Source organism: Haliaeetus leucocephalus, unplaced genomic scaffold (genome assembly GCF_000737465.1).
Source record: "Haliaeetus leucocephalus isolate CR32 unplaced genomic scaffold, Haliaeetus_leucocephalus-4.0 Scaffold140, whole genome shotgun sequence".
Lineage (NCBI taxonomy): Eukaryota > Metazoa > Chordata > Aves > Accipitriformes > Accipitridae > Haliaeetus > Haliaeetus leucocephalus.
Window position 1 is genome coordinate 7,561,702 of NW_010972576.1, and position 18,214 is coordinate 7,579,915.

Sequence of the window (18,214 nt, forward strand, 5' to 3'; positions counted from 1 at the left end):
GAACACAGACGTGCTCACCCTGGCTCAAGACCCTGCGGGGCAGTGCTAATTAGCATCTCAGCAAACACCTGAGGCGACCAAGGCCTCCTGGGAGCCCTTCCATGGTGCTTTGATCAGCCACACTGCATGCGTGGTGATACCACCCAGGGAATCCCCGCCTAGCAAGCAAGTGGAGAAATTATCTCCTGTCCATGGTGACTAGTTGCCTGGCTGAATGAAAGGCAGCCATGGCCGCAGGTTTTCTTTAATCACGCCTGAACTGTCGTAGCTACTTCTCTCCTAGAGGGAAAGGCAAAATATACTAGGTCATGTATGCTGTGGAGGCAGGAGCGGAGAACTTGGAACTTCTCAGTGTTTCTCAGAGATTGTTTTTTTTAGAGCAATATATTAGTTACACATTTTCCTTCTCTTGCTTTATTAAACTACCATACTCAGGTTTTCCCGTTTCTTCCCTGTCAAAGCCCCTCTTTCACCCCTAAAGCACAAACTAACAGAAAAATTCTTTCTTGAACACAGAGACATGCTCTGTAATTGCAAAAACGTCTGATCCCTGAGGTGCTGGACACCTCAATTCATCTCAATTTCAAATGAAATTGAGGCTCATGGCACCCACAGAGTTCCCCTAGATTTCCCACTCTTAAGTGAGTCAGTGCAAACAGCCAACCAAGCATGCACTCTGGAGATGAGAGCTAAGAAACAGTATTAAAATAGTTTAAACCACATGCAATTTAACACTGCTGTTTGAGCTGGTGATCAGAATTTTTTCACAGCATACATAAAAAAAAAGTTTTTTCTAAGATCCATCAAAAGACAGAGTAGCAGATAGACAGTCTTTTTTCCAGCTGTGCTTTTCATATCCAAATCATTACTTCCAAATAGTGGTTGAAGTGGAAGAAAAGGAAGAAAGAAGCAAGTTCCTTTTAGACTGTGAAATACTCAGTTTCTTTGAGGTGTAGGGCAGTCTAGCTTAATATTTGAGTGACCAGCCATCAAGAAATGTTACCCTAAAACACTCAGGGACTTAACAGTACTAAACAGCACATGAAAGTAACTTCAAGAATAAAACAATTTTCTTCCTCTAAGTGACAATTAGAATTAGTACCCATCCAGTATTTCACTTAGAGTTCCTCCAAACTTTCAGCTCCATATTCAGGACAAAATTGCTTTCCTGTTGTTTTTGGCAAGGAAGCGCGATCACATAAAGACATACGCAGCTCGCTCCAGTTTCCCTCTCTCGTTTCACTCATACAACCAGCCATCACACAATCCTACCTTCCCAGTTGTTGTCATCACACAGTGCTGTCAAATCCAGCCGAGGCACTTCTGATACAAAGCTGTTTTCCTGATCATCAGCATCTTGATTTCTTTGCAACTTGTTTTCAGGAATGCTTGGATGCTCTTGAATCTTCATATTTGAAGTCAGCTATATCCCCGTACACCCACAGAAATGAGAGAGAAAGAAAAAAAAAAAAGTTTCAGGAGGCAAAGGAGGAAAAAAAACCCTGCAGTAACAGCAGCAGTAAGCTCATGCCTTTATCTAAAAAGATCCAAACAAACAAACCCTGGTGTTTCTAGCTCCAAATCCCCTGCTCAGTTGACCCCTACGTACTAATTGCTCACTCACACCGGTAAAAACATCCGTCCATCTGCCTTCCTTGAATTTTTCCTTCTTTAGAAAGCCACTGCAAGTTCCCGAGACTGCCTGCCCTGACAACTGCATGCAGCTGAAAAAGCCTCCAGTAATCGATTGGGATGAAAAGGGAGGGAGGAAGGCACGGAGAAAGGGAGAAAGAGGGGGCAGCTGCGTACACTTCCTACAGGAGCACAACTCCTTGGAGCAACAACAAAAACGCTGCTGCTGCTGTTGTAAGGCTGTAGCAATATGGTGTCTTCTAAAAAGCAGGCACCGGAGCTCCTGAGGTAGCAGCCGCAGACAGCAAGCAGTGCAGGCTGTGTACATGAATGCTCTCATGCAGGCTGTGCTGGCTCAGATCAATTAGTGCCAGCTAAGCTGTGCTGGCTGCACATTCCCCATTTCCTGTGGTTGTTTTCTAGCTGGGCGTGGGGAGAGCAGAACTATTTATGGAGGAGCTCTGGGTATTAAAGCAGTGTTGCGCAAATCCAAACGGCAGTGGGGTTTGGCATCTCAGCTGGAAGCAGTGTGGACTCTGGGAAAAAGCCAAAAAATTCACACAAGCATCCAATGACTTAGGAAAAAAAAAAAAAAGGCAGAGTGCTCTCAAGTAAATGATTCATCATTTAGTACTACCTAGAAGCAACTGCTGTTTTGTCTCACCACTATTCACCCCTGCACATACCACACGTCGTGTGCATTTATGCAGAAATCACTGCCATTCCCACAATCCAGATACACAGTGCGCGTGTCTGTAATACTGCTTGATGACATGAGCAGTTTTGTCACTCTGAAATAAATTACCTGTAATGCCTCACAGAGGGCAGTAGGGAAAAGGAAGTGTAAAGCACATACATAAACATACAGTGCAATACGTATAAGCCCACCAACAAACACAGAGCTATCCAAATAGATAGTATTACATTACTACATAAACTATTTGATCTTGGTAAGAACAGCTTAGGCACAATTCTCTCAAATAGAGTCTAGCAGGTAGTCAACATGCAGATTTCCTCCTGCCCCATCCCCCGCAGGTATTTTCATAATCTAGTTGGCAATCTACATATGCTGATGCGTGAAGAAAACGGGCTTAAAGAAAATAACCGGTACATTTGGACGTATTTTACCTGTGAATCCAGAAGCATGGCCAAACTGTACTAAATCAATATCCTTAGTACATGCCACTAAGGTACTTTTAATTTTTTTCATGTGCATAAAGCTAATGATGTGTTTGTTGGGGTTTTTTTCCACTTTGAGCAGAGAAAAACAAGTAAGCTTCATGTAGAGTGGGAAAAAACCTGCTCAGTAGACAAATCATATGAATAAATGTTTTTATCTGGATTCAATCCCATCAATCTTGCAAGGTGCTAGATAATCTCATCTAGGTTCCCTTTCCCATGAAAGGCTGACCAGGCAATCTTTTGAGGTCCCTTCCAACCTGGGCTGTTCTACAGTTCTAAAAACCTGGGTGGTGAACACCCTGGTATTTTTAAAGACTGTTCTGCATTGTATTTGTATAAGGTTTGTATTTCCCTTTCATTTCAATAGATTGCCTTTTTGAAACATTATAACAAAAGGAAACACTAGATGACAGTTTGCCAAGCACTAATAACTCGTACAGCTTTACTCTAAATCTGATTACAAACGTGTTTATTGTGAGAGCTGTACATGGAAAAATGCTAATTCACCATTCAATATCTTTTAAGCTGCTTCCAGGTTGGGAGGACTTAAATATTTCTTTAAGGTCTAGTAACAAACTTCTTGCCAGGATCTAAACAGTCAGTGTACATTACAAACAGAAAGACTGGTCAGTGGCCAGAGACAGGCAGTCTTCTACGCTTAGTAAAGAACAAACTGTACCAGTTGATAAACTGCATTTAAATTGCCAGCACAGTATTTTAAGGCTGAAGGAAATAAAGCAGTAAGTTTCAAAACAGGTGCTATTTGTAATAACATCAAGAACAATTTCAAAGAACAATTTCGAAGGGAGCAACCTGAAAATACCATCTTGTCACCACCACTGCTGCTAATTACAGCGTTAAATGTCTTACTATGAAGAGTGTACAATGTCCTGACTTATTAAGACTCTTAAAAGGTATCTGTACGAGATATAAGAGCACTTCCCAGATGGGTAAACATTTCCATTACAGATATATTAGAAAGATCATATCAATGTCTTCTTCCTTCTAAAGTCACTTCAGTTGTTGGAAATATTTTAAAAGCTGTTTAAAAATAGGCCCGTGGTGTGCCTGCGGCCAGTTACTCTCCTTTCCCTGCTCACTGATGTAGCCTCTAATACAATGAATAAATCATTAGGTGTTCTGAAGAACAATGGTGGTACAAACCCAGGAGACTCAAGAAAGCAGATGTTTAACCTTCTTTGCATTAACGCTCCAAACCCATAGAGTGGTAGATAATTCAGTATTCCCATCACTTATTTTCCTATTTGGTTTCCTGATGCCACCAGCTACCAACCTCCAGGACAAAAATCAAGTAAGGGAGAACTACTGTGCTTTAGGTATGGATGTGCCCCCATTTCTTGCAAACCAAAGGGGCAGCAAGTTGATGATCTTGGTAGCAGTTGGCAGTCGCAGTGCACTGCGGATATTATGTAAATGACTAAAAAAAAATAATCTTCAAACTAGGCACTTGAGCTCTGCTTTTTAGAAGCTGCTTCTACAGCCATGCTTTGAAGGTACCAGTAACTACAGATCTAAGTAACTTGGGGTAAGTCAGCTGCTTTCATTCTCCCTGCTCTAAAGGAGATTCAGCATAAAGAGTAGCTCAAGCAGCTAGAAAATAGAGAGCAACCAAAAGATCTTTGGATTCTTATCAGGAAGTTGTATTCTGTTTGATTACATGTGGATTCAAATCAATTTTATTTAAAAGGCTTGCTTTCCCTACATCTGATCATCCATTACAACCCCAAGCAGGAAGCATCCTTAAGGACCTCTTGGTAATACAATCTGATGCAAGAACGCAGCCATTCTGCTGCCTTACTCCTGAGTCATGCCAAGCCCCCTCTACACTTGTTGCCATGTTGGTGTGAATCTTAAATACCCTTCCCTTATCAAAACTTGGGTACTAGAAACATGTGTTTTTCAAATCACAGTCTACGTCCTGGAGCTTAGCTACTTCCAAGGGCAGATTACGAAGGCTACAAAAGCACTGAAAACTCATTCAGGATGTGTTTCAAGGTATTTTTACTGCCTCATGGAGATCTATGGCAAATTCCAAATACCTTTTCTAGTATCTTCAGACTGGAAACACGGTGAGAAAGAGAAAAGAGTAAGAAAGTCCCTGTCCTTTCCTCATCCTGAATGAGTTGTTTGTTGCGAAAGATATGTCTTTAAGCTGCCCTAAGCAAAAGGCTTATAAGGGATAAGGAATGCAGAACTACCCTGCAGGAATGTAACATTTTCTTGACCTTGTAACTCCTATATAATACAATCTCTGGGTTAAGGCTAGGTCTTCTCCTGCACTTAAAATTCTAAATTTTAAAACTCTTCCTAAGGAGAAGTTTATTTTAAGATTATGATTTCATATTCAAATATACCTCCTCCAGACTAATTTAAAAGCTCAATGGGAGTATTGTGTGGCATGGCAGTGACAGCACCTTCTCCACATGCAAGCCGGTACGTGAGGAACAAGGTGTTGCAAAATCCATGCTCTGGAAAAATGCCATAGCTCATGAGCAAGTGCAGGATCATTGTGGATTACTGACCCTCTGAGAGCAAGTAGGAGATCCGTCTAAGCCCACTCAGAGCAGTGATCAAAGGCAGCACTGAATACCCCTTGCAGAGGTTACATGTTTCAGTGTCCGAACAGAACTTCTCCAGCTACAATACAGCTGGTCAGAGCCCAGCCGTTAGTAAGTAATCTTTTAGCTTTTCTGCTAGATGAAAATAATACCTACCAGAAATGAAGTCTTTCAAAAGCAATAAACGCATAGTGATTTTTATTTAAAAAAAAAACCACAAGAGGAGGCTAGTTTAAAAATACTATCAGCCCTCAGTTAACTCCAGACGGCCAGAGAAACCAGACATTAGCCACAGCTGTTTTACTGTGCTCCTCTAAAATGTGTGCACAACTGAGGACGAGATGCCTCAGGTAAGACTCCCTAGTATTTTAAATGCTTGGCTGTCTAGAGGTGTTTCAAGCAAACCCAAATGAACGAGTGACTGCAAAAAGTGTTCACCTAATCCAACCCCAACCTTTGCTTTGCGCAACAGTTAGATGAAAACCACCATAAAGCGAATGCAGGAGGTGGGGGCTGAGCAGAAATGGAAAGTTGGGGAAAAAACTGTTGCCATCAATGTCACATCTCCCCTCCTGACATCCATCCCAACCACTAACCCTTAGAGAGAAGCAGGAGATAATCCAGTTTTCTAAGACAAATGGACCGCAGACACCTATGTTCAATGCAACAGGCTGCACTGGGAAATCATAAATAAAAGACCAAATTATTTTAGAGAAATCAAGAGAGACAAGCTAATCTTACTACTCTGGGAGATAACCAGTCACACACACCCTGTTTACAATGATTAATAAGGGAACTTGGCGTCACTTAAACCAAAGTGCTGACTTCAGTGACGCTTCCCTTTTTGGCAAGGAGGGACTGAAGGGACTGAAGCAGATGCTTTCAAATTCCTCAGTGGTTGAAAGGCTCCCTGAATTATGTAAATAAAAAGCAGAAGGAAGGGAAAGAAAAAGCAAATGCTAACTCCATTTCTCTGGGAGAAACAAAATTTCACAGAACTATATGCCTAACTACTTGTTTCTACTCATTAAAAAGCCCATTTAGAGACCCCAAAACTGAAACACAAAACCCAAAAAATACCAACCTGAGAGTGCCTGAAAAAAACCTCATCGTTTTCACTTTCTTTGCTACAAAAAAAAACAAAAACAAACCAACATATTACAAATACAAACCCAGACTTGTCTTGTAACAAAACCAAGCAGGACTTCTGCACGCACAGGTTTTGATTCTTGCTACTGCTGCACACTTACTAATTCATTCAGTAAATGAAGGGACACTATGGGCTGCAGCACTTCAGGCTGCTGAACTGTGTGGTTTTGCTTCCTCTCAGAAAGGCAATATATTTGTGAAAAATATAATGTCATTTAATTCCAGTGCCCTTAATCCAAACCAACACAACTCTCCCAACAAACATAACTGTGGAGAGAAATTGTCATCTCAAGCGAGCAGAGTGGGGCTGTACAGTTCTTGCAGAAGAGCGAAGCACAAAGAAAAGGGCTGGATTCCCAATCCACATGCCAGGTGTGACAGGCCCTGCAGTCCCCTGTGTGGAGCGTGCTGGTTCAGGTGCTTCTTTTCAAGTCTGCACCACCAACATCTTCAGTGCCATTCCTAACAGGCTGGGAGAAGAGTCTTGGTGGCATATGCTGCTGGGCAGAGCCCACAGAAGTAAGCAGTGCCTCTATACACTTCTACTTTGAAGCTAACATGGTGGGTAATGCTATTCTGCAGCATAACTAAATGTCAACCTCATAGTCTGTGTGGAAGATCTCTTAGGCTGTACTACAACCACAGGGAAAATCAAACATACATATATTAAAAAAAAAAAAAAAATCACCTTTCTTCAGGTAAAATTTCCATGTCATCAGGTTCTGTTCTGTCTATAGGCCTGGATGAGCTAAAGCTTTCCATACTCTGTAATACAGTAAATGTTAAAGCAGTAAGATATGCAAGAGAAACAGATTCAAGCTGCAGGCCATTAAACAGATCAAATATAGAAATGTCCAACAGGACTTCTAGAAACAAGACAACAATCAGACTACTGACATTTATAACAAAACAAACCCCACACTTTATTGCCCGTAACCTGCAAAAAACCCACAACTGCTTGCTGCTTCATCTCTTTCATCAGGTGATCTCAAAATGTTTAAAAGAATAAAGCTGCATAGTACCCTGCCAGTTCCCATTTTACAGACTGGCAGACAGGCTGAGCTCGAGAGCAATTCTGTGGTGTGTAGAAGTCCTGTAAAAGCAGGTACCAGCATCCACAGCATCTTCTCAGCATGGCTCCTTATGCTCATCTTAGAAAATACTCCCCTTCTCAGCCAAACCCTTCCCTCGTTTCTTTTTAAACGGGCAGAAGAATGCAAAGAGACTGCCATATGCACAGAGGTAAAGTTAAGTTGCGCTAATATGAATGCAGAGCAAGAAATTAAACTGGTTATGACAACTTGTTTTGAAATTTGTCCTGACTACCATTAGGAACATTAATGCTGTTGTCCTATAAGAGCTTAAGAAAGTATTGTGAAGACAAGCCACGTTGCCACTTGAGCACATGTCCAGGAGGTTTTCTACTCTGGTTTTTGGGCAAGTCCCTCTTAAATAGGAGGAAGTATGTCAGTAGAATGGAGCCTGGTTCCTGCCCTGGCCTTGGGAACCGCATGCACAGACTTTTTGGGGCAGGCACAGCCCTCTCGCACCTGCTATACCTCCAGCCCCATAAGGTGACACAGCTCCATCATCCCAGCCTCGCTTAATGTGATTCTTCAAGTCCTACTTGTACCTGGCTACCATGTCTCTGAAATGCAGTTACAAGCTTTTAAGGCTTTGTGGTTGGTTTGCTTGGGAGAGTAAGCGGAACTGACAGTTTTTCCACTGCTGACTTACGCTTTTGAGTCAGATGCAATTAGACAGCTAAGAGGAAAGCTTCCACACACTGTCCTACATATGGTCTCAGGCTTTCAAAAGCAGGAAGGCTCAGAAAAAGGTGGCTAGGAAGATACAACATCATAAACTTGTTTACATGACGAAGGCCTATTAGTAAATGCTAAGGTGCAGGTTATGTCCTCTGATACCCCAACTAGGTAGTCTTATTTGGGTTATTATTTGAAGTGTAAAGATGTAGCCAAAAGAAAGCTAAACCACCACACATCCTGCTGGCAGTCTCTGAAACGCAAGCATGAAATAAGCGCACTCATGAAAACTTAAAAAGCAGCCTCTGCTCTTCAAAAAGAGTAGCACCGTGCTCTCTGCAAGCCATTTCATAACAATACTCCTAGCTGACAATCCCACTGCGACACTTCCTCTAGCAAAGCAAGCAAGAACCACACTGATGGTTATCTTGGTCAAAGTGGTTTTTGTGCAAAGTTAGTCCATTTTATGTTCTTTTCAGCCTTTACCCCTCAAGAGATCAAAAAATGAGGCACAGGGCAAAGCCCAGTGGACGCAGGTAAATTTGAGGACATTTCTTCTGGGCACATTTTAAGACTTCAGGAACGTTTTTCAGGTCCACAGCAAAAGCGGACACTTCTGTCAGTCTTTCCTTCCCCAAATCCTGAGTCAAATTCTCATTTACATTTAAACTGCTTTATGCTCCACAGGTACAGAGAAGAGGTGCAGAAAAGAGTGTAAGCACTTGACCTCTGCCTATCTTAAAGTCTATTGCTACGAGCAGAGATGCAAAGTGAGAGTGTATCTATCTCACTGCACTCTTTCATGAAGTGTCACATGAGAAGGTTACTGATATTGAGCACCAAATCTAACCACAGCCTACCATTTTTGGCATCTTGCCCTTTTTTAATTACAAAGAGAAGCCAAATCTGCCTTTCTCTAGAATCTCTGCACAGGGTAAGAGCATAAGATCATTGCAATTTTGTGACCTAAAAAAAATGACTCCCAACACAATGTCACATTAAGAAGGAACTCACTCACAGCAGGCCCTAAAACTTAATCGAAGGAAATGCCCTATAGCTCAGAAGGAGTCTTTTCACACAGCTTTCACTGTTACTAGTAACCATGTAATGCATGCCTGGTGCCAGGCACTGGGATGCACAGCACTTCTGCCACTGTAAGCAGACCCTGTGTTGAAGCATAGTACAGTTTCTCAACTGCTGACACTATCATCAGTGCCTGGTTTGGCTGAGAGGGAAGAAGGGTTTTATTCCACAGTTGTAAAAGTTGGCAAACTGTCTTCTACTGTGAAGGTCACACAATATGCTGGGCAAATTCTACAGTATTCCAGATTTTTAGGACGTTATATCATGTCATCTACCTCCTCAGTAAAAGGCAGCTAGAGGGGTCATCTTTTGGACCAACACACTCTGAAGTGTTTTGCAAATTGCAAACACCACAGTAACACACAGACTTTAGGGAAAAGGCATAAAACACCTTTGTCATCTCATCATCAAGAAGTCACTTGCGATATACGGTTTCAGAACTTAGCAGGAATATAAAAATAAACTTGACCTAAACATGTGAACCTACATCTGAGGTTCCAACCTCCTTGCAAGACTTTTTAAAGACTGGGAAAGAGACTTACCTCCTTTTTCTCTTTCCAAAATGCTTCACTGAATTCAGAAGAAAAAAAACCCAAAAAGTTGTGGAAAGAGAAAATTACTATGGATGGAGTAAGAGAATCATAGCAGAAATACTGCTTCTCAGTTGCCTCACCACAAAGGTTACAAGTGCGGGATCCAGTGTTCCCCATAGTCCAAAATAGTCACCTATGCTTGTACTGTAGGCAAAAATGGCTACCCAAGGGAACCAGATGTACACTGAAATAAAAAAGACTTTTTCCCACCCTAGTACTAGGTGTCAAACAGTACAGCATGCCAGCTTACCACAGGACTGTCCTGGTTGTCATTAAGCTCTGAAAGCTTGGTGCTGGATTTCTGCCGTTTTGGTTTATTCCTTTCACTACGATATCCGGAGTTGTTGTCTTGTAATTTTTCTACTTCTTGAGCAGCTAGAATACAGTCTTCAAGATTGTTGAATCCAGAGGGAATGTTTTCTTTGTTGATGACTTCCCTAAAAACAAAAGGGACATTACAACAAGAGGTTGTTTAAAACACTCTCCCGCTACATTTATGGTAGCAATAGAGAAATGCATCATGCTGACTGGTGCAGTTCCAGCAACATCTTCTACACCCTACGAAACCAGTATCTCTGGTTCTTCCTACTGCAGCAAACACCACACACTGTGCAATGCTAAATCCCATTGAGGAGTGAAAGCCAGAAGTATACATCTCAGGTGAGAAAGCTGTGAGGATCAACGTTTGGGACTTGATTCACTTCCCACTAAAGCCAACGCAGAGAATCCCACTGACTTCATGTGGAAGCTGGATGAGCTCCTGGCTGGCTGTGGTATTTTTATAGAGAAAAGGCAGCACATTTTCCTTTGAGACACGTGCTTTTAATTTAGAAAAGTGATTCACAGCTGCGGTTCAAGGATCTCCTTTGGTGCATGACACCGCATAATCAGCCCTCTTACTCATATTCTCAAATGCAGGAGCAGGACTGTGGTGCTTTAGCCAAATGTTTGATTTCTATTTGGGAATTACACAAAACAGAAAAGGGAATGCCTCCCTGCAACAGCAACACAACCGCTAGGACATAGCTATGTTGGGAAGTGAATGGGACAGCTAGCTTTAAATCATCACATGATGCACTAGCTGGGACCCTCTGGGCTAGCAGGGTTTGTGCAAGTTTTCTGGACGCCTGGCATATGGCTTATCTTGCCCTGCACAATTAGCCTGCTGTGTCCTTCAGCATGCAGTTTTCCCTTCACAACCTGTTTAGTAGTCTTCCCTCTACTTTGTGCAATAATGAAGACGCACATACATAACACATCACTACATTATGGGAACAGTAGAAACACAATGCATCTGTCACCATCCTACCCTACCGGAGGCTAAAGGCAGGCTGCTTACACTTGACATTGAAACTGGAACGTTTGCTAACTGTTGTATGTGCAGCTGCCTTATACAGTGCTGTGTAACTCCAAAGCCTGCTTTCACAAACAGCAGTAGAATTTATCTAGACTTGCACTGGTGTGACAAGAAACCAGTTACTCTGTAGTACCTGGACAGTGCCAGCACGACAAAGCATTCAGATCAAGAAGAAAACCAGAAAGTTTCAGTGATCTTCTAGATCATGAATATCTAGGTTTTGCTGGTGGATGAGAGATACAAAGAGGTATTATAAATCTATGATTAAACTTCTAAGATAACACATTAGCCTTTGTGGAAGCTTTTACAACCCCCTAAGCAGACCAATTACATATACATAGCCTGTAGATCATGTAGTCTGCAAAGCCTGGGAGTTCATGTATGTGTTTTTGCAATAAATGCTCTTCCAATCTGAAGTTCCATCTTGTGACATTACAAATCCTCTTGTGATCCATCACAAAGCAAGGAGATGAAATCACTGACAATCAAAATGACAACAACAGAAAGAAGTTTTGAAAGAAAGTCCCAGTTTTGATAATTCACCCAAAGGAGTTCCAGCAATCTGACCTAAGGGAATCAGAGAAAAAAATTTGAACCCTAGCCAGCACTCAAAACTTCTGATGTGCTTTAAATCCTTGGCTCCAGCTTTACGGACCAAACCTGAACAGCTGTGTCAACCATCTCTAAAGGCAGCTCCGTAACACAATGTTGAAAAAAAGTGCTGCAGTACTATATGCTTCCAAACACGTACACTAGCCAGTCTCTGACCTACTTACCTGAGAAAGCCTGTCAGCAGGGCTACTCAACAAGAAAAACTACTTCAGAGCTGCTGCCAGATGCTTTGGTGACTTGCAAGTGCTAATTTCCCAGTCCATTTTCACAGCATATTTTCATTCACTATGGAAATGGTTTTTTATTTTGTAACTATGGTTTTTTTTACAACAGTAGCATTGTCTGTTTGGGAAGTAGCATGGCTACAATATTAATAAGAGGTACTGATGGTTATGCACCTGCATAAAAGTGGCTTCATATAGGAAGGTGCAGATCGAATAGGATTTGGGCAGTTCAGCACCCAGGAAAAAACAGCAAGACACTAGATGTTTATTTCGGACTCTAACTTGAAATCCTAACAATCCAATACTACAGTCAATTATACACATTATTTACAAGAACTAGCGCTGTGTTAAAGCTAGACATGTGTATGCACTGATTAGATCATGGCCTTGCAAAGTCTATAGTTACAGTTCCTCAAAGATAGCTATGCCTTGGGCAAGTGTTTGTTAAGACTGTGATGGTAATACATTTGTACCACACAATATATGCCACAAGTAGAGGAGTATGAAAGGAAGAATAGGTATTATTTTTACTCTTTGACAGACATTTAATGAAATTCATGACTAAATCATGTTTAAACTTTGTGTAACAGGGTGAATAAAAATTCTTAAACTCTGATTAATCAAAAGGAAGATTTTTCTACTTTCAGGCAAACTCCCAAGTCTCCTCAATAAACTCAAACATAAGCTGTGCCTCCACATACAAAAGGGGAACTTGATCTCATTTTTGAAGACATTCTGAATTCAGAAAAGCATCTAAGCCCAATGTTTTTATCTAAAGAAAGTTACAGGCAATAGGACCAACTGCTTGGGAATTTCCACTAAAGCAATAAATACTGTAATTAAACAATTCCAAATACTGTAATTAAAAACTCTACCATGCTCTGTAAAAAACCCCAGATTCTTATCATGTTTTGCCCCACTCCATGACCTCTAGTAAACTCCACATTTCTCAGCTCTAACTGATGCAATGGAGCTCTGCACAGGCACTGCAGTCTGCTCTGCACTTTCAATTCAGGGCAAGGGTCAGTGCATTTCATAACAGAGCTAACATTGCCTTGATAAGAGGACATGACTAGGGTACACTTAATCAAATATACTTTCCAAAACAAAGAAATCAGGCTCGTACATGTCTCTGTTTCTCCGGGCTTCCTCCTGCTCTTTGTGATGTCGCCTTCTCTGCCTGGCAGACACATTAGAAGAGGCTGAAGATGTTCCCGATTCAGAGTCCTCTGAACTCTGGCCGCCTGAGCCATGAACATCAAAGAGATGCTGCTCCACGGCTGAGCGGATTGTCTTCTCTAAATACCTGTCAAGCCGAAAAATAAGGTCAATTGAGCTCAAAGACTTTGTGGAGCTCCCTCTCTGCAACAATAAATAAACCATCGGTATCTGAAGGTTATGCTTTATTATGATGGCAAGGCAGTATAAAATGTCCTAGGGCTGTGACATCTGCAAAGAGCTAAGCCAAAATCTTCAGATACCCTGATGTTCAGGTCCCTCAGAAGAGCTGAGCCTTCCCAATTCATCTTGCTGTTTTTTATTTCTAGGGATGTTTGAACCTTCAGTAGAACAGCTAATTTTACTTACTGCAACTACAGACATTCGTGCCTAACTTTCACCCTCCACTTTAACAGTCCTTGCCCTGACAAAATTGTATTTGATATCCAGCCATGCTGACACCGGTCAAGACTCTTGTGCAATCCGAGCTCAGTAAGGCAATGGATCATCTGCAAGAAGGTGATTCACTGCTATCCCACACAAGGATGAGAACACGCAAACAGCACCTCACTACAAACTCCTCATATGCTTAACTTGGTCACCAAGCATGGATTTGGTTCTGCTGGTTTTGCACCATTCTTGTGCCATGAACTCACTCACAGCCACCCCTGACTTACTCTGGTGTGAGATCACCATCACGCCCACTGGCAGTAAGAGGGCTTCCACACAAGCCACAGCAAGGGAGACTCTGCAGTTGCATCAGTTAAAGATGTGACACTACTTGAACTTTCAACACAACCAAACCTCCCTTCATTTTGGTACTGACATTTTCTTGTAATATTTCCTTCCTTCCTTAATTAGAGGAAGTTTTTATGGGCAAAATCTAAATATTTTTTTTTTTTAAAAGATCATTTGGCAACACATTTTTGTACATCCTCGCCCCATCCCTGTTTCTTGCAATGCTTTAAGCAGACTGCTGAAGAATGAGTTTTTCAAACTTGCCTGTTCAAAGTCCATACATAGCTCCTAGTGCCTTTTCCATAATTAAAAAAGTTATTTGCAGGATTTGCTGGTTAATTTTCAACTGAGTAGCTATGAGTATAGGAACCTGTACCTGGGCTGACTTCTCCAGAGAATTTACGAAAGTTGTTGCTAAGTTGCTACAGTTGTAAGTCTGCTGAGACTGCAGTTCCTGAAAAAGTCAAAAGATCTTAGCAACTGCAAAAAACCCCACATGGTTTAACTAGGCAAGTATGTCTGTGCTTCATGTATTGACAAGAATCAGTTATGCAAACCCATCAGCCATTGGGAATTTCCAGCTCCGGCACGGGAGCCAACTTGTTAGTTCTGCTGTGCCCAGTTATGGTAGTGGGGTCAAGCCCCATCCTCTGCTGGGATGCAACAGGGTGCAAACGAGCAAGACAATGACATAGTGCGAAAGGCTTCTCTAAATATCCAAGTTCTGCCTAACCAAAACATCACAGGCACAGTGCGAGGAAAGAACCAAGGGCCTGAGAATTTTTCAGAAGGAAGTGATTTATTATCATTGCAGATGCATTGGTTTGGGAAACACTCTTTTTTTGTTTGTGTAAGAACAACCGTTAAAGAGAAATCAAAGAATAACCAGCAATACTTTAAAAAGCTCCAATATACAAAAAAGGCAGCTACAAAATTGTAAAAGAGACACTTACTCTCCCGTAGCAGGAATGTTATTACTGACTTGTGATACGTGGGCACTGTGTAAAAGAAAAAAAGAGCATAAAGTTAGATCTAATTATCACAATGAGGTCTTAAAATCCCTTGTCCTTTGCAGCACTAAGATTTAAAGGTCTGAGCTGTCTCAACAACAATTGCATGTACATGCCACAAGTTTTCCCCTTAAGGAATTTTCACTCCCACAGTGACGTGTAACATTTTGACAATGCCAATATCCTCACAAATTAATTTCCCTGTCATTCCCTTGCAGTAGGCCAAGGTCTAATGGAAAGTATTTCAACCTCAGCACATTGCAGGTTTCTTCTGCTTTCTTCCGAGCTTTCTGCTGCTGCAGGTTGTTTAGCCTCATCACAGAAGTCCTTGCCTTTTGAGGCCGACTTGAAAATGTATACGCTGTGAAAGGGCACTTAAGACAACAAAAATTTATTTAAATATTAATGGAGGACAAAGGCAAAATACAGGCTTTGCACAATTCTCCTCCTGCCGCTCTTTGATACTCATGTTCTTTGCTTCACATTTTCAAAAATAAAATGTATGCTCTCTTCTTGCCCTTTTCCCTCAGTCTGTTTTCGGGCTCAGGAAGAGCTGACATGACTGTAGGTGTCATTGCTTGCTGTTTAAAGCCCTTCTGAACAAGCTGACGTGCCACCTTGCACAGCTGTCACTGCTTTCCTCCCTCTGCCAACCTGAGTCCCATTCTGCCCCCTTCTTCCCCTATGCTGGCTTGGCTGTGCAGATAAGGTGACACTTTTTGCCTATTAATCCTGCCTGCGATCATCATTAAGTCATGTTACAGGCCTGGGGGTTTCATTTCGATTGATCCCTGTATCGGCAGAGGAATTAGCAGTACCACTGGCTGATATATCCCAATAAAATGGCACTGTGTGGCCAGGGTACGAGCCAGGCTGGATGCAAGATGTGCTTCCTGCCAAAACAGCTATTCGTTGCTTTCAGTCTTTACCAGTTTCTCCCAAACTGTTCCTATGCAGAAGAACCACCAACAGCTGACTTCACTAACCAAAGGTTTCCTCTCTGCTTCCCTTCAATACTTTGGACTTCACCATAGAGATCTAGAGCTAGCTAAGAAGCTGCAGCTCTCTCAGATGATAACCACTCTGTAGTTTTCCTGGGCTTGAGTATCACTTGTGGTGGAAGGCAGGCAACAGAGGATGAGAAGGGTAAACAAAGGGCCACTACAGCCTGTTTAACAAAACCAACAAAACAGCCTAACTCCTGTAGTGAAGTACAAACCCCACAAACACCCAGCTGCGGATCAGACTCACAATACGCTTCAGCTTCCTTTGGCTGGGCCAGTGAGTTCACCTTGCTGTGGGTAAAACAGCGTGCCCTAACCACACACGCATCCCTTCCAGTGCCGGCTTCACTCAGTGCTCATCTCCAGCCCAGGCACAGGTCCCTGGAGCAGCGACACAGCATGAAAGCAGTTACGGATTTGCCAGTATATCCCACATTACCTGCACAGCACCCGAGCAGGTGTGTCATTCAGATGATTTCATGAACAGAAGACATACAAACAACTATCACTGTACTTATTATGGAGATGCAATCTGCATATAGGAAAAAAAAAATTTGCAAGATCCCTCTCTTCCCACACGTAACATCTTGACTATTAACTACTGGATGGCTTTGCAATTTGAAGTGCACATTTCAAGCACCCTACTTGCTTTCCTGTTCACTTAAATAAACTATTTGGCCTCTTCCCAGCCCAAAACTATTTTTTAAGACCTGGCCTCCCATGAGAGATGAATTAGCAAGTAAGATGCTAGTGTGGTAGGCTAAACCACATTACAAGATACAATTCATGTGCTGGCTACGGCTCCTACATGTGTGGGAGTAAGTTAATATTGCATCAACTTTCTATATATTTACATGCAATCCATACTGAGTGGGGGTGTCTTTTCTATCACACCTTTCTTCTCAGTTTTCACGTCAGGAAAGTGGTAGTGGAGGGGGAGATAGGATTGTTTGGATTTTAGTTTTTTTAAAACATCCCTTGGATGTAGGTGTATCTACCCATCAGACAAGACAGATCTCGGGAAACAGCTCTTCCCTCTATTTCCAACAGGATTAATACTGCAAAAGTGTGCAAAAATGCAAACTCCTGTTTCACATAAACTTAATGAAAGGCTAGATACTGTACGTGAATAAAACTTCAGGCTGTTAACCCCGCCTGCGGTGGTCAAGGCCAACAGTCACTATCTGCAAATCCCTCGCATCGTTACTGAAAATTCACCAGCTTCTTTACACGAAAAGTAGTAAAAAGAAGAAACAAAAGATAAAGCTGCAAAAATATCTAAGTAAAATGCCAAAAATTTTCACAACACCCCAATACATTCTGTAGTTGTCAATTCTCAGTTAACCATGTGCTTTACTAACACCAATTCAGTTTTAAGTCCATTAACCTTGCTAATTCATAATGATGCATCTTTGTGCAACAATTACTTTGTGGTATCTAGAAAAACCCTACTCAGACAATGCAGATTCAGCCAGTAATATGGTGATTTTCAAACTACCAACAAATAACAAGGAAATATATATACACCTACGTGCCAGCTGAGTGGATGACTACAAAATGAAGCTCTGACATTCTGATTTTGTATTTCCCTTCTAAATGGTACTTCCTTGTATACTGAATATAACTTTATTCTTAGCCCTGTGATATTTTAATGCTTTTTTTATCAGTCGTCGTCCCCCGCCCCCGTAAGGCAGAGATTTGAAATCAGTGTTTTTCCAGATACACTATATTTCTTTTAATTCCACAATGGGTAACTGTCCTTGCTATTTCATTTTGACGCTTAATTTAAATGCATTGCTAAATGGCTTGATTTGCTCCGCACCAACCTTTTGCGCATCAAGGAAGTTCACATCCAAAACAAATGGTGGAGGGGAGAGAGTTACACAGTGGCTTTAGGATTCGAGCCCGCCCAGGGACAGAGCAGGAGGTGCTCGAGCATGTTAGCAAACTCAGGGAAAGGCACAGCCCTGTAAGGATTTCACAGCCCAGAATAGCAACCAGGCAGGTGGGGTGTATCCTGCAGGGTTTTCCAAAATTCTTGAGTGGCAAAAGTCACTCTGCCGTTGGATT

At 41.9% G+C, this 18,214-nt stretch overlaps 1 protein-coding gene across 2 annotated transcripts in view; it reads right to left on the reverse strand.

Moving 5' to 3' along the window:
* Positions 1-18,214, reverse strand: part of FAM13A (family with sequence similarity 13, member A) — a 130,828-nt gene that overhangs the window by 22,285 nt on the left and 90,329 nt on the right. For both annotated transcript variants that reach the window (XM_010586154.1, XM_010586155.1), the window contains exons 7-12: positions 15,084-15,128; positions 13,301-13,480; positions 10,232-10,418; positions 7,231-7,307; positions 6,478-6,520; positions 1,273-1,423 (exon numbers count right to left, since the gene is read on the reverse strand). In XM_010586154.1, coding sequence (XP_010584456.1) covers positions 1,273-1,423; positions 6,478-6,520; positions 7,231-7,307; positions 10,232-10,418; positions 13,301-13,480; positions 15,084-15,128 — 683 coding nt within the window. The remainder of the gene's footprint in view (positions 1-1,272; positions 1,424-6,477; positions 6,521-7,230; positions 7,308-10,231; positions 10,419-13,300; positions 13,481-15,083; positions 15,129-18,214) is intronic.